Source organism: Rattus norvegicus, chromosome 1 (assembly GCF_036323735.1).
Source record: "Rattus norvegicus strain BN/NHsdMcwi chromosome 1, GRCr8, whole genome shotgun sequence".
Classification (NCBI taxonomy): Eukaryota; Metazoa; Chordata; class Mammalia; order Rodentia; family Muridae; genus Rattus; species Rattus norvegicus.
This window is the reverse complement of record NC_086019.1, coordinates 186,995,565-187,023,190: the sequence shown is the minus strand read 5'-3', so window position 1 is coordinate 187,023,190 and position 27,626 is coordinate 186,995,565. Positions and strand designations below refer to the sequence as shown.

The 27,626-nt window shown below is 44.2% G+C and overlaps 1 protein-coding gene and 1 non-coding gene across 7 annotated transcripts in view; one reads left to right on the top strand and one right to left on the bottom strand.

Moving 5' to 3' along the window:
- Positions 1-27,626, bottom strand: part of Tnrc6a (trinucleotide repeat containing adaptor 6A) — a 154,308-nt gene that overhangs the window by 123,574 nt on the left and 3,108 nt on the right. For 5 of the 6 annotated variants that reach the window (XM_008759747.4, XM_017589208.3, XM_017589209.3 and 2 more), the window contains one exon: positions 2,313-2,438. In XM_008759747.4, coding sequence (XP_008757969.1) covers positions 2,313-2,392 — 80 coding nt within the window. In that variant the 5' untranslated portion in view covers positions 2,393-2,438. Of the gene's footprint in view, positions 1-2,312; positions 2,439-27,626 lie in introns of those variants that run through there. The other variant, XM_039078265.2, reaches the window with a different exon arrangement.
- Positions 5,922-6,028, top strand: Rnu6-799 (RNA, U6 small nuclear 799). Its single transcript, XR_005499955.1, has one exon. It is a non-coding gene; the product is annotated as a U6 spliceosomal RNA (small nuclear RNA).

Here is a 27,626-nt window from a genome sequence, read left to right as displayed (position 1 = left end):
TGATCCCTATCACTGTTAAATACATACATGCATACAGACAGACATGCATACATATGTACAAACAGACATACAACAGACATAAAATGGCTTATGTTTTATATTTTATTCCACTATGTATAACTAGAATCGCTTCCCTTGTTTTGAACGCCTCTTCTCCTGGGAGAATCATCTCCCGAGAGTAGGTCTAACGAGAGCACATTGTAAGGCACCTGACTTCTGTCCCCAAACTGAAGGATCTGTCTAGATTCACAAGCATCTGGCCATGGAGCAGAGCCACTGGATACTGACTCCGGGGACTTGGACTCTGCAGGAAGGAGAGCAGAGACAGTGCTATCCAGAGTCTAACTGAACAGTGCAGCCACTGATGGGGATGGATAGTGGAGATGTGCGACTAAGAAGACCTGCCAAGCCCCAAAGCCCAGTGAGATAGGAAAACCCCCACAGGGAACACAGTGGTAGAGACTGGAAGGCAGAGCATGTGGAAAAGGGAAAGACAGGGTTGTGGAGGATGGATTCCTGGGTCAGGGAAGCTACAATTGAGAATGACGGTGGGTAGCAGGGATACCCAAGGTGGGCAGACAGAGATACAGGCACAGAATAGGGCTGTATGCCTGCACTGGGAGTGAGGACCTGGGTTAATTAATGAAAAGGACTCTCAGGACTACTGTTGCCATGGCAACCGTGAAAGGACTAGTGGGGATTTGTACAGACAAAAGGAGCAACAAGTGTTGTCTCCTCCTTTTCCCCCTCCTGCCTGATGCATAGAGATGGGGTCTCCCTCATCCTCCCTCCTCTGTAACCCAGGTCAAGCAGTAGTGCGGATGGGAAAGATTTTGTCCTTATTCAAGAGGGATGTAAGAGTTTGTATGCTCAGTCTTTCTGGATATATATATATATATATATATATATATATATATATATATATATATATATATATATCTTTGAATACAAATTCAAGCTTATGACTGGCCTCTTGTAGCCCTGCCTTCTGCCCTAGGTCCAAGGTCACTTTCCCCTTTTATCCTCTACCTGAACCCTTGTTCTAACACTTTGTATGGAACAGAACATTCTGTTCCCAGGAGTTGGAAGTGATTCAAGGACCCTAGCCTGGTGACCAATTACTACCCAGTGCCTGCGGCTCACACCCTGCCTGACAATCACCCTGTGGATAGATGCTCTTAGACTCCCTCGGGGTATAACCACACACCTGTAACAAAATGCCTCGATCCCTTGGTGCCCGACTACCTGCTGAAGATGTTCCTTTGTACATTCTGTTCTGCCAGCCTTTCCCCAGGGTGCCTTTGCCACAGTGTATGCCAGGATGTCTGCTTAATGAGGAGAGCCAGCTCAGGCAGGCCCTCCGTGCTGTCCACTAAGCCTGGAAGATTCTCCAGCAGACATAGTCAAACTCAATCTACAAATACAGTTCTTTCGAAGCTTTTACCTTAATCAATAGTATTGAACTGAATCATTTTCCCCTAAGCTTTCTCTCCCTTTAACTTTTCCAAGTGACTGGGATATTTGGCAACCTCCTTCTGACTGAACTCCAGATGTTTGTATACTTCACTTGATGTATTCCAGCTGCCTTGCACATGGTGGGCTCTCAACTAATGATCACTGAGTGGATAGAAAGGTATTTCTGCCTCTTAAGAGATATGAATACGTATTATCAATGACTGGTATCAGGGCTTACACTTAACACTCAGGCTATATCTGACTTATAATAACCTACGTGGGTTTTGTTTGCTAATACTTGGCTTAAGAAACTCCCTAGAAACAAGTGGGAATATATGAAACCAGAGCCTTCTTCCCTTCCCATGTCGTGGAGCTTTACTTCCTGTCTGCCTTACAGCATTCCTAGTGACTAATGTTAGCAGCTGTTAACCAGCGGACCTCTACAGACCCCTCCAGCCAGCTTTTTGTCTTTGGTTTCCTCCTGGATCTCCAGAGGAACCCCCCAATTTATTCCCTTCCCTTCTGACCTCCCCATGCATCCACTGCAAAGCATCCACTGTGCATTGCATTGATGAGAGCCAGAGTAGCAGAATGACCAGATATGTCATGGCCAAACTGTTTGGAGATGGACATGTGTCTGACCAGAGGAAAACCACCTTCAGAAGGGGATGTCGGCTATGGGGGTATGGGTCTTAGTTTCTGTCTTTGGGTCTTAGGGCCTGAATTTCAAATCTTTGATATCAACCCTACTCAACATGTCAGGTTCGTGAGTGGCTGCTTCCTCTGTTGACTCAGTGCATATCAGACACCTCAGGCTGCAAGGACTCCTCCATATCCCCCACTTTGAGATACATTACCTGTTCCATTCCTCAGGCAGTGGGGTATCTTGAGATCCAGGACACCTGGCTTCTAGGCCTGGTTCTGCCACTAGTTGCATGACTTTAGGCAAATCACATCACCTCTCTGGGCCTCAGTGTCCACACCTGAGAAATGAAGGTATTACAGATGAGCCACCTCAGACACAGCCCAAGTGTGTTTTCACATGAAATGCAGGCACCGCAAGCGATTCCTGGTGCAACCTCTCTGCCTGTATCCCTTTCCCTCAAGAAAGTCTATTATAGCAAAGGGAAGAATGTGACCGCTGTGGCCGTTTGAATATGCTTGGCCCAGAGGATGGCACTATTGGGAGGTGCGGCCTTGCTGGAGGAAGTGTGTCACTATCAGAGTGGGCTTTGAGACCCTCCTCCTAGCTGCCTGGAAGCACTATTCTGTTTCTAGCACCGTGCTTCCTGCCTTGATTATGATACTAAACTGAACCTCTGAACCTGTAAGCCAGCCCCAATTAAATGCCGTCCTTTATAAGAGTTGCCTTGGTCATGGTGTCTCTTTATAGCCATGAAAACCCTAAGAAAATGCTTTCATTAATACTTAAAATATAGCCCACCTTTGGTCTGGGGCTCTTGCTAAGTGTAAAGGAACACAAATAGAAAAAAAAATCAACTCAAACAGTGTTTTAACTGCAATAGAGTTAGTTAAAGTATAACCACTACAGAGTTAAACTTACTGAGAACTTAAATGTATAGGGTTTTGGGGGGCGGTGGGGGAGGAGGACAAGTTGGGGAGGAAAGAGCCTGGAAGCTTTGGAAGTTGCTGGTCTGCAGAACATGACAGTTGGTTTTGAGGATCCCAGAGCAGGCAGCTGGGTGCAGTGGATAAGAGGTCTTTGGAGTCAGGCTACCCAGTCTAAGATTTTAGCTGCCAGGTGAGTGCTAACTTATTAATGTCAAACACAATTTTTATACAAGGCCCTGTCATAGTTTCCTTTCCCTTTGCTGGTATGAAATCCTTGACCATTGGCATAGAGTCACAGTGGCAGAAGTCTGAGGGAGCGGGTCAGGTCGTACCCACACATATCTCTAACCCCAGCACTGTGGAGGCAGAAGCAGGTGAATCTCTGTGAGTTCAAGGCCAGCTTGGTCTACACAGTGAATTCCAGGCCAGCCAAGGCAGTAAGACCTTGTCTCAAACAAAACAAAATGAACAAACAAAAAGAAAAATACAACAAAAAAAAAATCCACTATCCAGCACAGCCCCAAAATGCAAACGAGTGATGGCGCTTGCGAGCAGTGAAGAAACGCACATCTGTACCTATGATGCAGGAAAGGAGACAGTCTGACATCCCCGGTGCCGTGATTTCATGGCTTATTTGGGCTCATTGGGGACTCCACTGCAGAGCCCGGCTCGTCTGGATCATAGGTTTCATGAGTCACCTTATGCAACTGCTCTTTTTGTGAACATCGCTGACAGCTGCAGAACGGGGTGATTTCTAAGGTCCTGCCTAGCGTGGGGCTGATGGGACATTGCCTGTGTTACCCTTCCTGGTTCTCTTTTCTACATTATTGTCTAAGAGGAATGCCACTTAGCAAAGTCCATAAATCGAGGCGTCAGAATTTATATCTTTTAGCTTTTATCTTCTTGAAGAAAGAATATCACTTTTTTAAAAAATCAATTAAGGTGCTGAAGAAGTGACTCAGCAGTTAAGAGCAGATCTAGGGGAGAGGGCAGGTGTGTGTTTGTGTGTGTGTGAGTGTGTGTGTGTGTCTGTGTGTGTCTGTGTGTGTGTGTCTGTGTGTGTCTGTGTGTGTCTGTGTGTGTGAGTGTGTGTGTGTCTGTGTGTGTCTGTGTGTGTCTCTGTGTGTGTGAGTGTGTGAGTGTGTGTGTGAGTGTGTGTGTATGTCTGTGTGTTTGTATGTGTGTATGTGTGTGTGTGAGTGTGTGTGTCTCTGTGTGTGTGTGAGTGAGTGTGTGTGTATGTCTGTGTGTGTATGTGTGTATGTGTGTGTGAGTGTGTGTGTGTGAGTGTGTGTGTGTCTGTGTGTGTGTGTGTGTGTGTCTGTGGTGAGGGAACTGGGAGAAAGGTAGGAAGGGGAGGTTGCACTCACAGTGTGTTGTATGAGAGAAAAGTAAGAGAGAAGAAGTGCACTGGCTGCTCTCCTAGAGCACTTAGATTTAATAATACCCAGCACCCACAATTAGGCTCACACAGTGACCTGCAACTCCAGCTCTAGAGAGTCCAATCCCTGCTTCATGGTGCACAGACAATATGCAGGCAAGATGGTCACATTAAAAGATCCTTCCTGCTCCTGCTCTGTCCTCTCTCCCTTTCCCCCCTCTCTCCATGTGCTCATGGCTGGCCTCTACTTCTCTACTCCTCTCTCTCTTTCTCTGCCTCTACCACCCTCTTGACTCCCCTCCCCATGCTCTGAATAAACTCTGTTCTATAATAAACAAACAAACAATTGGTCCTTCCTTATGTTTTGTTTTTGTTTTTTTTTCAAGGCAGGGTTTCTCTGCATAGCTCTGGCTGTCCTGGAACCCTCTCGGTGGACCAGAGAACTCAGAGATCCCCTTGCCTCTGCCTCCTAAGTGCTGGGATCAAAGGCGTGTGGTGCTGCTGCCACCTCCTTGTTTTAAAATTTAAAACAAACACAAGAGTGATCAGTGTTCTTGCGGGACATGTGGCTGAAACTGTTGCACTTTAGAAGCTGAGGCAGGGAGATTATGTTCTAGGCTAGACTGTGCTAATTAACCTCAGAACAACCAACAGCAAAACCAATAAACACAGAAATGCAGAGGCTGGCATAACAGGTACTCACAGGAATGGTTAAAGGATATAATAAAACTAGTCTGGTCTGCTGATTCCCCAAAAGCAGGAAAATTCCTGTCGTTTTCGTCTCATACGATAAAGGCTCACACAGACACTGAACACAAAGGGCCAGGAATCCACTAGTTGGTAGAGTGTTTATGGGTCATACATGAAGTTCTCAGTTCAGTCTCTAGCACTGAATAAACTGGGTGTGGTGGCCCACACTTGTAACCGTGGGAGGAGGCAGAGGATCAGAAGTTCAAGTCCATCCTTGACTATGTAGTGAGTTCAAGGCCAGTCTTGGCTATACAAGACCCCAGCCCAAGAAATAAAAATACTAAAAACTAAAACAGAAATAAAATTTGAAGTGGAAATATTGAAATATGTGTCGTTATTCTCTTTATTTTATTGCAGCAGGAGACAGAGGCCAGCAACTCCTTCCGGCTACGCAAAGCTGTTTCTGCTGGGCGGCACACTGGGCCAGCATTCCGTTCATTTGCAGAGCCTTACAGCTCCTTTCCTTTCAGACTACTGCAGTCTGGCATCTGCTGCTTCCGACCCCATGATGTGGCTTCCAGTAACACCATCAAGATCTTGCATTTGCCAAATTTGGCAGCCAGTTTTCGTTCTTATTTTGCTTGATGCCTTGATGCTAAATCCTAAAGCCATCTGAATGTCCGTGGGGTGAGTTATTATCCTCATACAAACAGAAAGGTCAAGGATTCTTTAAAACATGGGAATAACACCAAAACTGGTCAATGCTTCGGTTTTTCAAGATGACCATATCAAAAGGGACCAAATCCAACACAACATCAGAGACATGCTTGCTTCGGCAGCACATACACTAACATTGGAACGACACAGAGAAGAGTAGCATGGCCCCTGTGCAAGGATGGCGTGCAAATTCATGAAGCGTTCCATATTTTTTAATACATAAAAGAACACATTAAAAAAAAGACTACGCTCTTCCCTCTTACCCTCTCTTCCCCCTCTTGCTCTTTGTTCTTCTCTGTTCTAGCCCCCCATACCCCCCAACCGCCACGTGCCCATGGCCGACCACTTCTCCTCTCCTACTCTACTCTCATTAAAACTTCTATGTGGAAAAAAAAAGACTACAGAGACACAGCCAGGCTTAGTATCACACACACCTGTCATCCCAGCACTTCAGAGGTTCAGGAAGGAAGCTCACCAATGTGAGGCCAGCTACATAAGACCTTGTCTTAAGGACAGAAGGGCCACCATGTAGCTCAGAGTGCCTGCCTGACACAAGCAAGGTCTTGTGTTCCCTTCCCTGTACCACAAGGGAAGAAGAGATTGGGGGTGGGGATGACTGATTCCAGAAATTCATTTGTTTTAACATCTTAAAGAAAGATTTGCTTTTTTTTGTTTCTGTGTGTCTGGGTGTGTGTGCTATGTGTGGTCCTAGAAGCCAAAAGAGGAATTGGATTCCTTAAAGCTGGAGCTATGAGCAGTTGTGAGCCATCTGAAGTGGGTCTGAGAGTCAAGCTCAGGTCCTTTCAAAAAGCAGCAAGTGTGCCTAACCACTGAGCCATCTCCCCAGACCAGAGACAAATTAGTTTAATCATTCACCTGTTCATACACCACACACACACACACACACACACACACACACACACACACACACACACACACACACACCCTACAATGTGCCAGGCATTATATAAGGTGTTGAGGAGTAAGATGGATTCTTAATTAAGAACCTCATTGGCATGTAACATTGGTAAAGAAAACACACGTGCTATGTGTCTATAGTCTCATGAATGTTCACAAAGAAAACACACTGATTAGTAGTAGCACCTGAATAAAGACTCGCTGGGTCTTCTTGCAGATCCTTGCTCTTCCCAACAGTAAGTGTTTGCATTCTGTATAGTTGGAACCATCCAGTCTCTGCCTTTGTTCAGTGATATTGGTGAGATTTGTGGACTGTGGTGTAGCTGTAGGTCATCTGGTCTTGTTATTCTGGATTCTCTCTGCCTCTCTACTTTGGAACTTTCCACTGTAATTGCATTCTCCTTCTCAGGAACACTAATCCCTTTTCCTTTGTTCTTTTAAAAAGAACGATGTTTGGTGTGTGTGTGTGTGTGTGTGTGTGTGTGTGTGTGTGTGTGTGTTGTTGTTGTTGTTGTTGTACGCATGTGGGTATGTGGATGTGTGTGCCTACAAGCACATATGGGAAAGCCAGGAAAAGTCACCTCTCTCTACTGTATTCCTTTAAGATAATGTCTTTTCAGAGACCTGGAATAAGGGAGGAACCCAAGAATCAATGGGAGTGACCTTAGCTGTCACTCACTACATTGGGAATATAGGACCTGAAGAACCATGTTCTATAGCCAGCAGGAACTCCAGTGGAGCGATAGAGATACTAACCTGCCTATAGAATTTTCAACCCAGAATTTATCCTCTCTACAAGAAACGCAGGCACCGGGAATGGAACAGAAACTGAGGGAATGACCAAACAATGACCAGCCCAACTTGAGACCCATCCCATGGTCCCAAGCACCAATCCCTAACACTATTAATGATACTCTGTTATGTTTACAAACAGGAACAAGTTGTTCTCAGAGAGGCTTCACACAGTAGCTGACTCAGACAGATAGAGACATCCACAGCCAACTAGTGGATGGAGCTTGGGGACTCTTATGGAAGAATAGGAGGAAGGATTCTGGAGTGCAAAGGGGATAAGAACTCCACAGGAAGACCAACAGAGTCAACTAGCCTGAACCCTTGAGGCTCTCAGAGTCTGAACCACCAACCAAAGAACATACTTGGCCTGGACCTTGGCCTCCCCACACATATGTAACAGATATACAGCTTCACCTGGACAACTGGAACGGGAGCTATTCCTGTATGTGGAATATGTTTGTCTAGCTGGGCTGCCTTGTCTGGCCTCAATGGGAGAGGAAGCACCTGGCCTCGAAGAGACTTGAAGTGTCAGGGTGGCAGGGATACCCAGGGGGGCTCCACCCGCTCAAAGGAGAAGGGGAGGGAGTATGAGGAAAAGATTGTGTGAGGGTGTGACCAGGAGGGGGCAGTGAGTGGGATGTAAAGTCAATAAGTAAAAAATAAAATTAAATTGAATACATTTTTTAAAAGATGATGTTTCTCCATCATATACTGTGGTTGTAAGACATAAAGAAATCAATCTGGAACTAACTGGGCAGCCTCCTCGCTGCTGGCTTTCCTTGTGGTGGAAGGTGCTCTGCATCCCACCTCAGGGAGAAAGCACGTAGACAGCCTTGCCCAGCACTAGACCCTGTATGCTACAACACCAACCTTCCAGGAAGTGTGTGTGCACCAGTACAATCGTGACCCGAAGGTAACGGGGTAACTAACCACTTTCTCATTGGCTTTGAGGTCTGCTCCACAGAAGGGAGTTTGTGACTGTTCCTGTAAACATACTCAAAGCTCATGGCTGGGGAGGTCATAGGCCTTAGGGGAGTTGAAGTCTATGCTTTAATGGGGCAAATTGCACACAGATGCGGAATAGAATGAGCTTTTATTTTTAATGTTGCTGTGCTAGGACGGAATACAGGGCCTCTGTGTGGTAAATGGGTGTTCTACCACTGAGTAAAAGCCCAGCTCTTTAATACAATTCTTTTTTAGGAGCTATGAGGGAGGGAGACGGGGATGGCTGGGAAGCTGGTTTAGTCAGTATAGTGCCGAATCTCCAGCACCCATGTAAAGGCCAGGTGGTGGGCACCTATAACTCTGGTGCTGGTGGCAGAAGAGGAAGGCAGATGCCTAGTGTTTGCTGCTTAGTCTAACTGAACTGATGAGTCCTGGGATCACTGAGAGATGTCTCAAAGAACAATATGGATAGCAAGACAGGAAGAGACCCAGTATTAGCCTCTGTCTTCCACGCGCATGCATGCATGCATGTCTAAACACACATGATTTCCAAGCACGTCATAAAGTAGTTGGGTGGGGTTGGATTGAGGACCTCTTTAAAGAGGTGATACTTAAACCTACATCTAAAATGCATGAAGGAACAAAACACAGATGAGCAACACAGTCCAGACATAGGGGATAAAAAGAGAGATCAGGAGGACTTTGAGGACAGAGCAAGCTTGGATCATTGAAGGGTCATCTAGGACCATGTGTAGCTCAGTAGCAGAACACCCATCTAGCATGCAGAAGGCATGAAATATAATCCCCTGTGCTGAAAATAAAGACTAGTCAGGGAGCCACTGTTGTTGGAATCTCCAGCAGGGGCTTGTAGACCACACTCAGGGTTTATATTTCGTTTTCAACGTGAAGTCAATGGAAGACTTTTAAGCAGAGTGCTAACGTGATTTGATTTATGATTTTAAATGACTGTGGGGCTGCTTTGAGGAGGAGGAGGATGGGTGGAAGCAGACTGAAGGAGACACAAATAGGCCAGGTGACAACCTTAGAACATTACAGCAGTATGGAGATCAGTGGGTGGCTAGGAGACAGGCCTGGCTTTGGTTCTGAGACAGGGTCTCTGTACAGCCTAGACTACAAACTTTTAACCCTCCTACTATAGCCTTTCCAGTATTGAGGTTGTGTAGTTTCCTGCTTTAGAAATTTCTAGGGGCTGGGGATTTAGCTCAGTGGTAGAGCGCTTACCTAGGAAGCGCAAGGCCCTGGGTTCGGTCCCCAGCTCCAAAAAAAAGAACAAAAAAAGGGGGGGCTGGAGAGATGGCTCAGAGGTTAAGAGCACTGTCTGCTCTTCCAGAGGTCCTGAGTTCAATTCCCAGCAACCACATGGTGGCTCACAACCATCTATAATCAGGTCTGGTGCCCTCTTCTGGCCTGCAGGTGCATACATGCAGGCAGAAAGCTGTATGATGTATACATAATAAATAAATAAATGTAAAAAAAAAAAGAAATTTCTAGGAAAGTTTAGGAGATAGAAACTAGTGGGGGAAAGTAGATCACTGGAGGGTGGAGGAAATACATTTTGTTCTCCTTCTTTCCTGTCTTGGTCTCTCTCTGTTTCTGGTCCATCATGAGGTAAATGTTACTGTGCAATATAGTCCTGTTACCATGACGTCCTGCCCAAGCACATAGGGAGCAGGAACCTTGGCTAGAACCCCTTAAAACCATGAGCCAAACCTTCCTTTCCTCCTCTCGGTTGTTCTTTGAGTCACTGTTTAATCAGAGTGACACAGGCATACAAAACAGTGTGCAAGGTGATGGGGATCCAGAACTTGCTGAGGTGTGAGCAAAGCACCTAGGTAGATGGTGAAATTTCTTGAGTGGGAAAAGACAATGGGAATGAAAGCATGGAAAAAGGAAACGTTTGTTGGGGATACATCAAGAACTCTCCACTGGATCTGTGAGCTGTGGGATGCTTATTAGCCAGGCAGGTAGAGATGATCAATGGGAACCTAGTAGTGTCTCAAGCCTATGGTTGAGATGACCAGACAGAACCCTTCCACACAAAGAAATTGAAGTCTGAAGATGGCCCCCAGGATGTTTGATATTTATGGTAAGTGGAGAGAAGAGTGGAAACGGAAGGACTGGGAAGAATAGGAGGCGAATCCAGAGTGGGAGGGGCCTGGGAAGACTGGTTTATTGGGTCAAATGCTGATGGATGGCATCTAAGACTCAGCCCCTAGACAAACTTGGGGAAGGCACTTGGCCACCTTTGCTGGGAGTTAGGAACTGGGAAAATAGGATTGGTGTGGACATCAGGAGTGGGTCCTAGGACACATGTATATAGACTTCTATAGGTCTAAATATCAGTGCTACCAAGCAAGCAAATAGCTGTTGTCCTACTCTGACAAATAAATATTTATCATATATATTTAGGAGGCAAGCTTCAAAACTGTATGTGATGGCTTGCATATGCTTAGCCCAGGGAGTGGCACTATTAGAAGGTGTGGCCTTGTTGGAGGAAGTGTGTCACTGTGGGGGTGGTCTTGGAGACCCTCCTCCTAGCTACCTGGGGATGTTGTCTGTTCTTGGCTTCCTTCCGGTGAAGATGTAGAGCTCAGCTCCTCCTGCACCAGGCCTGCCTGGATGCTGCCATGTTCCCACCTTGATGATAATGGACTGAACCTCTGAGCCTGTAAGCCAGCCCCAAGTAAATGTTGTCCTTTACAAAATTTATATTGGTCATAGTGTCTGTTCACAGCAATAAGACCCTAACCAAGACACTATACTTCCTCATTTCCTTAAGGGCCTCATCAGGATGGATCAAAGCAGCAAAAGCTGGTCCCCAACTGGACTGCCCCTTCCTTTTTTTCTTTCTTTCTCTCATTTCATGTAAAATTCATCTACATGCACTTCTCCAAGTACCAGCTCAGCAAACAGACATCTTTTAGGTCTGGATATACACCATAGCCATTAGGTATGGGAAATATTGTTCCCTGGGCCCTGAGACACTTGGAACCATTTAGAACAATAGTGGTTCTCAACCTTCCTAATGCTGTGACTCTTTAAATATAGTTCCTCATGTTGTAGTGACCCCAACCATAAAATTACTTCATTGCTACTTCATAACTGTAATTTTGCCACTGTTATGAATGGTGATATAAACATCTGATATGCAGGATATCCAAAATGCAACCCCTGTGAACAGGTCATTTGACCCTCTAGGGGGTTGTGGCCCTCAGGTTGAGAAATGCTGATTTAGACAGAAAATTCAGAGTTCTAGCCACCCTAAGTGATATCTGAGGATGCTCTTAGATATTAGCACAGTGTGCCCTTTGTCTCATGTGGAGGAATATGGCTGGGAAGGAAGACATCCTCTGGCATCCTCAGGCAGCTAGGAGGAAGTTCTCTTCCTAAATGGATGGAGCCTGAGCATAGGAGGAGACCTTAAAAGCCCACCCCCACACTTCCTTCAAGAAGGCCACACCTCCTAATAGTACCAATTCCTGTGGGCCAAGCATATTCAAACCACCAGAGGGAGGAAGTAAGTTTCCTAGGACAGTATTAGAGTGAGTTAAAGAATGGGAGAACAGGCAGGAAGGAGGTGAAGGGAGCAAGTGGGGTCAGCTCTCTGGAGGAATGTGTTCTGTCACTGACTAGCAGCAGGAGGGAGGAGGAAATCCAGAGGATGCTTGGTTTGTTTTTGTTGTTTCTTTGCTGTACTTTTTGTTTATTTGTCTCTTGAGATTGACTGGCTTCACACTTGCTATATAGAGGAAGATGGACTTAAAGTCTTAGTTCTCTCACCTCAGCCTTTCAAGTGGTGAGACTACAGCCATGTGTCACCACAGCAGGTTAGGCTTGTTTTGGTATTTCTTGTTTGTTTGTTTGTTTGTTTGTTTGTTTAGACAAGGTTTCTCTGTGTAGCCCTGGCTGACCTGGAACTCTGTAGTCCAGGCTGGTCTCGAACTCAGAGATCTGCCTGCCTCTGGTTCCCACATGCTGTGATTAAAGGTGTGTGTATTTTTAAAGACAGAACTTCTGGATGCTGATGGAAATCATCTTATAGAGGGAACAGCTGATGAAGAGAGAAGAATGGGATGATATTCAGAGCAACATACTTTAATAAGTGGAGGGAGAGGGTACAACCCAAGGCTAAAGTAAAGAAATTGGCCTATTGAGGTTCATGGACAATTCTACTTAAGAAGAAGGAAAGCGATACTATGGCCCAAATATAGGTAGCTAAGACAGTAGGGAGCGAAAACAAAAAATAAAAACAAATAAATAAACAAAAAACTTCACCACATCGTTTGCTAATTGGTTCTATGCTACCTAGTTTTATGTCAACTTGACATAACCTAGAGTCATTTTGGAAGAGGTAATCTCAATTTAGAAAAATATCCCACTAGACTGGCCTGTGGATAAGCCTGTAGTTCATTTTCTTGATTGACAATTGATATAGAGGGCCCAGCCCATTTTTGTGGGCAGTGCTACCCCTGGACTGATAGTACTGGGTGCTATAAGAAAGCAAACTGAGCGAACTATAAGGAGCAATCCAGTAAGCAGAATTCCTCAATGGCCTCTTCTTTAGTCCCTACCTTGAATTCCTGTCCCAGTTTCTCTGGATGGTGGACTAACAAACTGTAAGCTGAAATAAATCTTTTCTTCCTGTGGTGGCCATTCATATGCATGGCCCACAGGGAGTGGTACTGTTAGAAGATGTGACCTTGTTGGAGGAAGTGTGGGGGTGGGCTTTTAAGGTCTCTTCCTATGCTCAGGCTCCACCCATTCAGGAAGAGAGCTTCTTCCTAGTTCTCTGAGGATGCCAGTATTCACCTGGCTTTGGATAAAGATGTAAAACTACTGGCTCCTGCATCATCATGCCTGCCTGAACACTGCCATGCCTCCTGCCTTGATGATAAAATGTTTGCCTTTGTATGAGTTGACTTGGTCATTGGGTCTCTTCATAGCAATGGAACCCTAAGGCACTCCCCAAGTTACTTTTGGTCATGATGTTTTATCCCAGTAATAGAAACCTTCATGAAGACAGTTTCTAACATGTACAATTAGACAGTTAAATAGAAGTGGGGAAAAGATAAGGGGCCAGAATGCTTTGGAAACATAAAACAGTTAAGTAATTTATGTGACATGCATCTTACCACAATAGACAAATAATACTTTTGGGCCAGTGAGATGGCTTTGTGGGTCAATGCACTGCCACTAAACCTCAGGATCTGAGTTTGATACCCAGAACCACATGGAAGATGGAGGGAGAGAACCAACTCTCTGACCTCCACATGCAGTGGGCACAAGGGGAGCAGGTTCCCTCTCACAGCTATTAGCTGACTGGTTCCAGGGAGGTGAAGGGAGCATGGTTGAATAAGAAAGTGACTGATAGGAGATTTGTGGTCCAGCATGGTGGCATACACTTGTAATCCAAGGAAGGCTATAACAGGGGGAAGTCATGAGTTTAGGACTAGCCTGGGATACCTACCAAGGTCAACCTGGGCTGCATAGCAAGATCCTGTTTCAAGAAAATGAAACATAAATATTTGTGATTTTATTAAAAATATTTTAGGAGGGGCTGGAGAGATGACTCAGTGGTTAAGAGCACTGACTGCTCTTCCAGAGGTCATGAGTTCAATTCCTAGCAACCACATGGTGGCTCACAACCACCTGTAATGAGATCTGGTGCCCTCTTCTGGCCTGCAGTCACATATGCAGGCAGAATGCTGTACATAAAATAAATAAATAAATCTTAAAAAAAATATTTTAGGAGAATTTGATTGACTTAGAGTAAAACTGAGTGTTTGAAACTTCCAAGTTAGTAATTACAGTCTCTTGAAGATTGTAAATTGTGTTAAGCATTTAGCAGTATCTGTTGAATTGTAAGTTTAGCTATCTGAAACACTTAAAAGTCTTAAATTTGTAATTGTAGTTAAAATGCCAATGTCGGGGAGATGCTTATTAACCAAGTTTGTAAATGATTTTAATATTTAGGAGAAATTTACAAGCTAAGTCAAGTTTACAAGCCAAGTCAGCTACATGAGAGAACAAATAAAAAGGTCATTAGCTTTAGATGAGACGGATCGAATTTATTAGTGTAACAATGGAATCTGGGAATGATGTAAAAGGTCTAGAAGAGACTGGGGTTTTAGATTCATAATTTTAATAAGTTGAGCACTGGTTAGAATATGAGTAACTGTGAGAATATTTGTCTGCAGCCAGAGAGGCTCAATGTCAAGAATGAACATTCGCGTCTGCTGTCTTAAAGACTCCTATGACAGTCTCAAGCTTCCATGCCCTGTATTTTGGTGTCTACTCCTCACAATCTGCTCACATTTCACCAAAATAACAGATAAAAGAATACTTATGTCCATATACACTTTAGCATATAAGTCCATCACTGCCCCCAAAGAAGAAGGAGAATTGTGAGTGGGTCAGAGATTCCCAAAAGTCCACAGGGCAAAGCATGGTGCTGAATGATCTGGGATCTTCTTCCTAAGGAGGTCTCTGAGAAAGCCAAGGTGAGATGCACAATAATGTGGGAGTGAGATCTTTCTCCCTGGGCTTCTGCTAAGCTAATCAATTACAGAGCCCCATGTGTCCTGGCTGGGTGAGACACTGTCCTTCTGCCTTCTAAAACCAGGAGAATTAAGCACCCCATGGCTAATTTTTGAAGAAAGGAATATATAATTTGCGTAGGGAAAGGCTCTGAACTTGAGGACTGGCCAGGATTAGAAAGTAGATTCTTTTTTACTCTGTGTGTGTGTGTGTGTGTGTGTGTGTGTGTGTGTGTGTGTGTATACATCTGTTTACACCTACCTTTGTCTTTTTCTCTGTGCCTTTGTCTTGGCTAATGACAGATCTCATTTGTTCTATTAAATTAGAATGTATTAACAACTCTTTGCTTTTAAATGAGGCAGCAAATGTTTGATGGCCCCAACAGTTGGTTCTATACCAGCCAAGAAATAGTGGTGGGTTCCATGGAAGACTGCTTTTCATTAACAGCTGAGGACACACCTCACTCACACCTAACCAGGCAGGTAGCTAGGAGCAAGTAAGTTTCTAGTGTATTTTTGTTTGGGTTCATCACTGGAAAGAACTCCTTCACATTTCCTGGTATTTTGTACTGTTCTTAAATACATCCCCTAATACATTAAATAATGTGTCTTTTCTTTACCAAAGAACAAAGAAGCTGAGTGTTTGGAAAGTGTTCGCACGGCTGCCAAAGCCTCCTAGCTGCATCAAGTTCAATTTCCTGGTGTCTTATCCTCGGTACTGAATGTCCTATTATGCCAGCCTGTCTCTCCAAGCCGCTGACCGCAGCGTGTTGACACACCACTTGAAATCAGAGATAACATGTCTTCCCATCTCTGACAATGACAAGGACCAGGCCTGTGGTTTCTTTGGCACTGTTAATGCTATACAGAAATTGTAACCTCTTTCCATTTGATTGTTCCCATGAGCATTGTCCCCGCTGGACAGCTAATGCGCGTTGGTGTGAAAAAGCGTGAGTCACATTACCCAGTGCTTCACGGAACACTTGGAGAAGGAGCACCCTCTGGGGAGGAGGCAGTGCTAACTGTCTTCACCACCTTCAATGCCTGCTTCAAATCAGGCCTCGGACTGTTAACAGGAACCCTCCCTAGCAAGCAAAGCACGAGGCAGCTTGGCACTCAGACATGTTTCTGAGTGGTTGAGAGGGATCAGGGACATCCTTGCATTTGTGCCGTTTGTTTTTAGCACCTTCCCGTCCCTGAGCTGCTGGTCACACGGCCTGCCAAGGCCCAGCGAGATGCCAGCAAATTCAGGCATCCAGAGATGATGTGTGTTGCATATGTATGGTACGTGTGTGTATGGTACGTATATATATGGTACGTGCAGCGGGTGTACATGCCCACGTGTCTGCATTCGGAGGCCAAAGCAGGATGTTGGAAGGTCTATGTGTTCTATTGTTCTGGGCGGTGTTGCCTTAAAGCAGAATCTCACTGAGCCAGACTGCCATTAGAACACAGTGGTTTGCCAGCAAGTCCTGGGGCTCCATCTGACTCTGCCTCTCAGATCTGAGGTTATAGACACAGGTGGCCACGGCTGGCTTTTATAACATGGATGCTGGGATTCAAACTCAAGCACTCATGCTTGCAGAGTAAGCACTCTTGCCCTCCCCAGCCCACCATGCAGAGATTTGAAAACTGCTTGCACGCCTGTTCCCTGTGCTTTAACAAATGATATTTCAGCCTAACCGGCCCAGGGCTAACATGTGGACTGGAGGTGAACTGTTCTGTTGTCTTAGCCAGGTCTGCCCCAAAGTGAACTCAGCTAAAACCATATGTGCTACAGGCATGACCCACATGTGACTTTTGGATTTGCAGAGGGTCTTGTGTGAATGAAGATGCCATGCTTGGCCTTGAAATAATTTGTTAATAATTTTTTAGTAAGGGGACTCCATTTTCCCTTTGTGCACTGGGCACTGTAAAGCATGCATCTGGTCCTCCTGCTTTGGAGCTCTGACTCCTGAATGAGTTTGACTCAGAGGCAAAAGATGGCCTTGCCACTCTACAGATACCAATAAGCACATCCTTGTTCCTTCAGTGGGCTGTATTGCTTTGCAACACTGTAGCAATACCTAAACTAAACGGACAGGTCCTCCTTCAGAAGCATCTCCATATGTTTATTTCTTTCAGTAAATATTTATTTTTATAGTTTTGGTTGTGAGCATAGCCTTTAATGGCTGAGCCACCTCTCCAGCCCAATATTTATTTTGTGTGTGTGTGTGTGTGTGTGTGTGTGTGTGTGTGTGTGTGTGTGTGTGTGCTACACCATATGCATGCAGTACCAGAAGGGACCAGAAGGGGGTATCAAATTTGCCAGCACTGAAATTCGAGATCCTTGTGAGGCAGTGATATGGGTACTGGAAATCAAACACAGATCTGGGGGGAGACCCTAGCGCTCTTGACCACTAAGCCATCTCTCTGGCTCTAGAATGCATTTCTAATCTGTGTCATGTCTCAAAAAACAAAACAAAACAAAAATAATAGATTAAATGAAAAATAACAAAAAGCCCTCCAGGCTTTGCTTCTAGTGATTGCTATACTTCAGAACTATCAACTTTCTTTTTTCTTCCCCTAGCACTGAGGATTGAGTCTCCCTGGGCTGGGAAAGTGCTCTGCTGAGCTGTATGCCCAACTGTTGTTTGTGCTTTTAATTTTGAGACAGGCTCTTACTATGTTGCCAGCTTGCCTTGAGCTCACTCTGCAGCCCAGCTGGCCTTGAACTTGCAGCTTTTCTGCTTTAGTCTTCCAAATAGTTGGGATTGCAGACCTGTGCCACCAGGCCCCACTCTATATCTTTGTCACATATGCATTACATGAAATGTGATTTTTCTCTACCAGTGGCTTCTCACAGAGGACACAATGTTGGCTGGTGGTGTGACAACCATGTGTGTTGGGCGTCTGCTGCAGATAACCCCACCTCTGCACTTGCTTTTTCTCCCCATGCATTGTTCGTTTGTTTTCACTTTGGTTCTTCAAGACTGGGCTCTCCTATGTAGTCCAGGCTAATGTGCAACTCCCAACCTCTGGCCTTCCCTTCCTGAGTGCTGGGATGACATTTATATCTGTGTACAGATTCTCCCAGCGATTTGTTCATTGTCAACTTTTGATAGTCGTACGGTTTGCATCTGCTTTTGCTGGGGTTTCCTGTGAGCATAGGGTCTATGTGTGCACAGTGTGTGAAGGTGGGTCTGTGTTTGCCATGGTGCACATGTGGATGGCAGAGGGCAACTTCAGGTGTCAGAGGCGTGGTCTCTTGCTATTTGCTCAGTGCTGTGTAAGGCAGGCTCACCGGCCAGCATTTTCTGAGGAACCTGCTCCCATCTCACCACAGGAGGACTTGGAGTGCAGATGCTTGTTCACTGCATCTGGCTTCATGGGGGGCAGGGGTCTGGAGATGTGAACTGTGTCCTCAAACTTTACAGCAAATGTCTTATCCACTGAACTCTCCCCTACTCAAATCCTACCCAGCACTGCTGGGTATTTTGTTTTGAGACAGGGTCTTACTATGCAGCCCTAACTGGCCGGGAACTCATAAAAACTTGCCTGCTGCTGCCTCAGAGTACTAGAATTAAAGGCTTCTGTCACCATGCTCACCATGCTCACCATGCTCATCATGCTCACCATGCTCACCATGCTCACCATGCTCACCATGCTCACTATGCTCACCATGCTCACCATGCTCACCATGCTCACCATGCTCACTATGCTCACCACGCTCACCATGCTCACCATGCTCACCATGCCCTGTGCCCACCATGCCCTGGCTTTCTACTGTTGTCTCCTCAGTAAAAATAAAAATGGGAACCATGAGATGATTCAGCAGACAAAGACACTTGCCTCTGAGACAGACCTAAGTTAATCTCTGAGACCCACATGGTAGAAAGGAGAGAAAACTCCTTCAGGTTGTCCTCTGACCTCTGCATGGGCATTGTGGCCTATGTCAGCATGCACATGCGCATACATGTGCACACACGTGTGCGCGTGCACACACGTGTGCGCGCACACACACACACACACAAATCAATATGTAATAAAAAATAAACTCAACTAATTAAATGGTGCTTTAAATTTGAGTGATTACTAAACTAGAAACTCAACACTCTTTCCTTTAGGTACAGGGACAGACCCCATGGCCGTGATCACACCAGGGAAGCTCTGGACACTGAGTGCCAACCCCAGGTTAAACTGCATGTCACTGAAGAACACTGGTTGGTCGTGCAGGTGATTCCATTTTGGAAATGATGTGAAATCTCTGGCTGAGTCACGCAGCAACCTGACAAAGTCGCTAATGGAAGTTCTGGCGCAGGCAATCTCTTGTTCAGTGAAAACCAATTTCCAGATCTCCGCAGCCGCCTTTCTCATTCACACTTTCCCTGCCAGCCACTCTGGTGAAATCATCACACTACAGATGATCTAGAAGTCCTGTTCTCTCATTAAGCTTCTGCAGCAAGGGTTGGAACTATTTTTATCATTGTTTTTACACTCCAGTGAACCACATTTTAGTCATTAATCTATTTTTGTTAATCAGAGCCACAACACAACATAGTAGTAACAAAAAGCAAATTTTACACAAATAAACAGTGGTATGCAAATGACAACGCTAAGAATGACTGTGTTCTTCTAACTGAATCCCAGCTCTAACCTGTGAAAGACTGACCGGTCGTGAGCCCAGTTAACGACACTACGTAGTAAGTCTTTATTGTCTTGACCACTTAAGACTTCGGAAATGCTTAAGCAGGTGGCTTTTTCTTCTGCTTTTGCCATGGAAGCTGCAAATCTATGGGGCTTTTTTACAGACATGTTGATTCCATTTTAAAAACACTGACCTAAAAGATAAAATCTGGAGCTAAGGAGATGGCTCAGCTTGTAAAGCCGGTGATGCAAGAGCAAGTAGACCTCGGTTCAGCCCCCAGAACCCACATAAGAAGATGCCATGGCGGCCCATGCCTGAACACTCGGCACTAGTGAGGCAGGAGGCAGAGATGAGCACATGCAGAGGTCAGAGGACAAGTTCCTAGAGTTGTTCTCTCCTTCCACCAAATGGATCCCTCAGGCTAACTTAAATCCTTACTCTTGGTGATAGGCACACATAGGGTGGAGCCATCTGGTCAACCCCCTTGTGAACTCTTAAAGCAGTTGAGCTGGCCTCCTCCCATGTTCTCATGCATTCCTCCTTCTGTGGGTACCTCCCTCCTTCCATCCATGTTCTCTGTTCTTACAGATTTCCCCTGCAGGGCCATGTAGTAACACATGACCTGCTCTGCCCAGAGAACTGGCCTTCTACTCCATGTGGCTACCCAGTCCCCCATATCTGGGACATTTTCTCTCTCAGCTGTTTCTCTTTTCATCATCCTGTGGACTTCAACACGCCCTTTATCATCCCATTTGAGAGCTGTGTCTGTCCAGGCACATCCATGGTTGTTACCTTGGCTGCAGTATCAGCCCAGATTTCGTTTCTTTCCTGTCTCCATACAAAAGCGGGAAGATGTCTAGAGCGACGGCTGAGTTATTAAAAATCCAAGTAAAGCAGAACTGAGTCTGCTCTACTATCTGACTGCTCCCCAGCCTCTCATTACTTGCCTCTGCTTATTGACGTGTGCCTCAATGAATAGGCAATTCCTTACCTTCTAATGCTCTTCTCAGGCAGTAGGGGAACAGAATTAACTCCATTATAGTCTCTAGTTAACTTCATGAAACAAAATGAATATATTCTGTTTTATCCTCTTTGGTTTACATACTGAGAGTTAGACCCACAACAAAGGGGAAGTTTCTAAATTCCCTAACTCCAAGACATAGGGCATTGCTTATAAAGACACACAACAAAATACAATCCTATCATGGTGACAAGACAGGCTTTTTTCTTTTTCTTTTTTAATTTATTTTTGTTTGTTGGTTTGTTTGTTTTTGAGATGGTGTTTCACTATGTAGCCCTGGTTGTCCTAGAACTCACTCTGTAGGCCAGGTAGGCTTTGAACTCAGAGATCGGCCTGCCTCTCTGCCTCCCAAGTGCTGGGATTAAAAGTGTGCTGCCCAGCGATAAGACTCTTTTGTTAGCTCTGATGATAATTAAGAAGTCTTTTGGGAGTGAGGGGGACTGGGGAGATGAATTAGTGGTTAAATCCACTGTTCGCTCTTTGAGTTCCCAGCACATACATGATGGCTCACAACTGTAACTCCAGTTCCAAGAGCTCTGACATCCTCATCAGGATCCTAGGGGCACTGCATGCATATGGTGCACATACTACATGCAGACAAAACACTCCTACACCCAAATAAAAAGAAACAAATCTTCAGTTTTTTTTTAAAAAAAAAGGCTTTATAAATGGGGCTGTGTGAACTATACACATATACAGCAGTTCCATTATTTCTGTTCTGTACGTTGGTGGACCGTCTTTGGAACCTGATAAGTATGTTTGCATCTCTTTCTCATTGGACATTGTATCTGATGCATCTCCTATCCATTGGACATTGTATGTAATACGCACAGAACAGTCTCTCTCACTCAGTCATTTAACCACCTGGAGCCTCACTGCTCCCCCAATCAGATGGAGATAATTACCATGTATAACAATAGTGGGGGGTGGTGGTTGTGGTAAGGGCATGTAGTCAACAAATAACTAGGGCTGGAGATGGGAAAGCAGTTCCTAGTGTGATCCACCATGAGTAACACAAAAATTGCTCTCGAGGGCTATCGAGGGATGTCTAACCTGTGACCCATGTACTGCATATGTCTTGGGATAGCTAAAAACGAGGTTCGACACTCTTGTAGAGAACAATGTCATGTCTCAATGTCAAAACCTTTGGGCTGGGAGGATTTCTCAGAGGGTGAAATACTTGCTGAGAAGGCATAGAGTTGGGATCCTCAGGGCCTACGAAAGGAGTCGGGTTCGTGGTTGTGACTCCAGTACTAGTAAATGAAGACAGGAGGGACCTAAAGGCTTATTAACCAAGAAGTCTAGGCCAACCAGAAGATCCTCGTCCAATGAGAGACCCTATTTCAAAAAATAAGATGGAGAATAATGGAAGGTACCAGCACTGCACTGGCTTTGGGCCTTCATATCATGTGCATGGCTTCCCACTTTACACAAACCAAACAGCCCTGGTTAGAACTGGATATACAACTAGGTAAAGCATTTGGATTAGTGGCTGGCACAGTGCTCAGCCTGTGCTTTCTGAAATTATTTCTAACAGTTGAGCCCAGTCAGAACCCTGCCTACAGCACAAACACAGAGAAAGTCAAACACATACAGTGCATCTCTGAACTGACCATGGGACATAGCCTGAGACAGCTTCGTCTTCTCAGTAAGCATGTCTGAAGACCAGAGAAGTAAGGTCATGACAAAGGGAAGACAGAGCCACATAGCCTATATGGCAACGAGTGACCGTTTGTTACGATACACTGACTCATAGGAATTACTGCATATATAGATCATATTAACATATTAGCGTAACGGTTTCTTGTTATCAGTGAGGGATTTGCTTCAGCCCTTTACCCCAGATCCCAAATCTGTAAATGCTGAAATCCACTACAAAAATGGCACAGCATTTTCACATTAGCTACAACTATATTTCTGCCAATTTTACTTTTTGTTTCTGTTCTTAATGATGATGGGGTCTCACTGTGTAGCCCAGGCTGACTCCAATCTTGCCTCAGCAGCCTGAGTACTAGAATTACAAGTGTGCATCACACCTGGCTTCATAACTGTAATAGGATGACTTATGGCCCCACGGCAGCAGGAGGTTTAAGAAACAGTGGGGAGTTGGCTCAGTAGGTAAAAGCATTTGTACTGATCTTGATGACCTGCATTCAATCCCTGGCACCCACATGGGGGTGGGTTCCCCCCCTCCTTAACTTAAATTTTCAAAAAAGAACCATTGATTCACAGACATGGTGAACAGACCTACATGCAGGCAAAACACAACATTAAAATAAAATAAATAAAAATTAGAATAAAATTGGGTTAAGATAACTTAAGGACCAAAAGATACAGTTTTACAATCATAGAAATAATACATAATATAAAACATGTTCCTATAATTATAAAGATTACATGTTATTATCGCTACAATTAAATATAATATATCATATAATATAAAATATGAAATAATTATATAATATATAATTAATAGATAATATGTAAATATCTCTATGATTGTAGAAAGATGTCATCGAATTTCTTTCCATCTGGAGAAAACAAGCACACAAAAATTCTTATAGACTTGTACAACATAATTCATTCAAGTAAACTTTGAACCGTGGGACTGGAGAGGCGGCTGCTCTTCCAGATACAATCCCCAGCACTCCCTGACACTTTCTAACCATCTGTGACTCCAGTTCTAGGGCACCTGATGCCCTCTTCTGGCTGTCTTGGGCATTACATGCATTCAGTACGCAGACATATAAACAAGCAAATCATCCATCCACACAAAATAACAAAAGAAAAACAACTTGAAAAAAAATACTTTGAATGCCCCAATTTCCAAAATACATTGTTTTAAAAAGTATACGTGGAAAATTTACCCAGAATTCTCACGTCCTGGGTCATAAAGAATTTCTCAACAAATATTAATGAACGGGTATGTTCTCTAACAAGTCAATGGCAAAAAACAAGAGGAGAAGAACGGCCTCCCTTCCTGTTTTAGGATTGCAAATCATTTTCCTGGTGGAAATGGTAAGATTTTTTTAAAGCAATGATAATAAAAATATTACATGCCAAATAATAGGGTCCAGTAAATCCATACTCAGAAAGGGATTTACAGTTCTGTACCAGGAAGAAAAAAAGCTAAAAGAATCAAACACCCAAGCACTCACATCAAAAAGTTTTATAAGAAAATAGCGAATTGTACTCGAGCCAGGCACGGTGATGTATATCTTTAATCCTAGCAGTCAGGAGGCAGCGGCACACAGATCTCTGTGGGTGCAAAGCCAGCATGGTCTCAACAGTGAGATTCTGTCTCAAACAAACAAACAAACAAACAAACAAACAAAAAACAACAGCATGCAACCAAAAAAAACCAAGCAAAGGAAAAAGAAAACCTCAAAGAACTAGAAGGTAACATTAGCATCAGGAAATTACTAAAATTAGAAAGCAAATGTAATCAACAGGAGGGCAAGATCAGAAGCAAGTCCCCTCATTTTTATTTTTTACGTATTTTTATTGACTATTATCAGTGTGTTTGATATGTGAGTATGGGCGTGAGCGTGTGCATGTCGTGGACACACGTGGAGGGCAGAGGACAGCTCGCAGGGATCAGTTTTCTCCTTCTACCGTATGGGTCCCAGGGATCCAACTCAGGTTGTAGGCTTGATGCTTGCACCTGTACCGAGAGAGCCATCTTGCCAGCACAAGAGCAGGCTCGTTAGACAAAAACGAGCCTTGTTGAAAAATAAAGCATAACGAAATCAATTCATTGTAGTTTCATTTATAAAAAGTCGGTACTTTGAACAACTTACAGGGAACATGCATAAATGCTAGGGAAAGAGAAATGCAGATTAGATAAACGACATCAAAGCCTGTGGATACTGAAAATTCATAAAATATTATGACAACTTTGTGAAAATAAAATTGATAATTACAACATGATTGGCAGATGTCCAGAAAAAAAAAAACAAAACAAAACCTCATCAAAACCACATTTGTAACTTTTCTGTGATGTACACTCTAAATCCTAATGCTTCAGTCACACTTTTCTTTAAGATTTAATTATTTTAACCTCATGTGTATGCATGAGAACCCGCACGAGTATATGTGTGCTGCGTGCACAGCATCCTGCGGAGGTCAGAAAAGGGTGCCAATCACCTACAACTGCAGTTGTAGTTGTACCATGTGGGTACTGGCAACCAAGAGCAGCAATTTCTCTTAACCAGGGAGCCATCTTGCTAGCCCCCTTGACTTAGAAAAGTCTATTTAACATTCAGGGAAGAAGTCTACTAACCTGATCCAAAGTCCTTCGAGGAAGCTATAAGACAACAGGAGAATTTCCAAATTCACTTTCTCAATTTGGCACAAACTTCTTACCCAAATCTGGTAAGATGGTTAGGAGAGAAATTACAGAAATATTCCTCTCCTGAACACAGAGTAAGATAATAGATACTTGTAGACCAATTCAAAGCTAGGAATGTAATACCGCTAGGATAAATCTGGTTGCAGAAAAGGACGCTGCGTGATCGTGGTAAAGCTAAGACCCCCTCAGGAACTCCTGCCTAATGTCTGAGAGTTAAACACCACTCACTACCCTAAACGAGCAAAGTGGAGAAATCATGTTAGAATCTCAAAAGACAAAGAAAAGGCCACTTAACAAACTTTCAAAAAAAGTATGATTAAAAAGAAAATTCAGAGCAACAGAGGAAATTTCTTAATCTGACAAGAAAACAAGACTCTTTCCAACAACCAAACCCTTGGGCAGCCATGTCATCTAACTTCGTAATACTGAGCTCCTCGCCTTTGAAGTCAGGAGACAAGAGTGATTGTTTTTGTTTCCATTATTTTATCAGAAGCCTCAGCTGGTGTAAGGGATCAGGAGAAAACGAGATTAAAAAGTGTAAGACCTGGAAACCTCTCAGCTACTGGCAGAGAGAGCAGTTTGAGTCTCGCTTGCAGAGTGGGGCTGATGTTTCTCCCTGTACACACACAACCTGGGAGGCCTTCTTATGCAGGTACAACAGGAAACGCGCATGAGAATGTGCATGGTAGCATTGTCCACACAAGCAGGAAACTGGGGAGACCTTCCAAATGCCAGTCAAGAGCAGATGGTCAGCTAGAGTCTCTCGCTGGTGGGAACGAACGGATTCTACCAATACTCTCATCCACATGGACCAACCTCACCACGTAGAAAGCAGAGAGACAGTACACCTATGTCGGAGTCATGCAGAAGGTTGGAAGGAGTTAAATAAGCTATGCCTTAGGAGGACGCGTGGGTGGTATAACTAGAGAGAAGGCAGAAATATTATTACAAGAGTCAAGACACAGTAGCTGCTGGGGAGGATGACGTGGTGCTGTGGGAAAGCTCCTTGGGCACTGGCTGTAACACAGCCTCCTGCTGCTCCGGGCTGCACGATGTGCTCTGCTATACCTCATGTGAAGGTGTTCTCAGTCTTCTTTCTAAAAAGAGGACTTACTTCTTTTTACTTCATGTGTATGAATGTTTGCCTACAAGTATGGATATGCAAAAGTGCATAGTACTCGGGGAGTCCAGGGAAGGGCATGTGATCACTAAAACTGGTCAGAAGCAAGAGAGACACCACGTGGGTGCTGGGGATCAGACCCGAGGCCTCTGGAAGAGCAGCCATGTTCTTTACCACTGAGCCATCACTCCAGCACCTGACATAGCTCTTTGAAAGTATTTCCCTTTATAGCTCATTACTAGTTTACAAAAAATATAAAGGACAGATGACTGTATTAGGTGGCACTATGATTGGCCAAGTCAAAATTGGGCCATGGGATTTTTTTAATGCTCTTTTTCTTTCCCTCCCTCCCTCCCTCCCTCCCTTTCTCTTTCTTTCTTTCTTTTTCAAGACAGAGTTTCTCTGTGAAACCCTGGCTGCCCTGGAACTTGCTCTATAGACCAGTCTGGCCTCAAACTCAGAGATCCACCTGCTTCTGCTTCCCAAACTCTGGAATTAAAGGCAGGCACCACCACTGCCCAGCTGGGTCAAGCAATTTTATTAACACAAGATTCTGAGGGGAAAAAATTAAGACTGAATCAACCAATAAAGAAGGTGGTAAGAGGTATGCTAGCAAGTTGCTTAGGGGCTTATTTAAATGTTCAAACCGATAACAGATTAAATGACAGAGGATAATCACCACTGTGCATGCGCTAACTGGGCAGCTCAGGATAGGGATTTAATTACTCTTGATCTGGGGAGACACAGTGATGTTATAATCGCCATGTTTAAAGGAGGCAGGGCAGTCCTTGGAGCTGGAAGCATAGTCCCACATGGCTCCACAGTATACTGATTGCCGAGATTGTGAAAGGCCTAGGCTCAATCTCAGAACCGGAAAAACACTTTAAAAATCTTTTAAAAGATTAAAAGAGAGGTAGTTATGAATTTATATGTAGGGCTGAGCGTGGTATCCCATAACTTTAATCCTAGCACTTTAGAGACAGAGGCAAGTAGAGTTCTGTGAGTTCGAGGCCAGCCTGGTTTATATAGTAAGTTCCAGGTCAGCCAGGGATACATAGAAAGACCCAGTCTTAAAACAAAACTACAAGACAAAAACAAAAGCAAAACCTCCCAAAACAACAACAACAACAAAAACTTCTACATGCAAAACGATACCATACCGAACATTTGAGTCAAGATAGTCTTGAATGGGAGGGATGATGTGGGGTAAAAAAGATTGCCTTTGAACTGAAAATTACTGCAGGTAATAATGGTTGTGTAGGTTTTACTATATTAATATTACATGTTTTCAATTTTGAGTAATAACATATAAAATAAAAGCCAGGGGCAAGCAAAGGAAGGAACATTGGCTTAATCAAGAACCGCTTTGAAAGGAGAATAAAAAAAAAAAAAAAAAAGGAGTGTGGGAGCTGGGACTCTCTATCTTATCTTGCTCAGAATAGCACCAGTTTTTCCTAGCAACAACCCAGACCCACGGTTC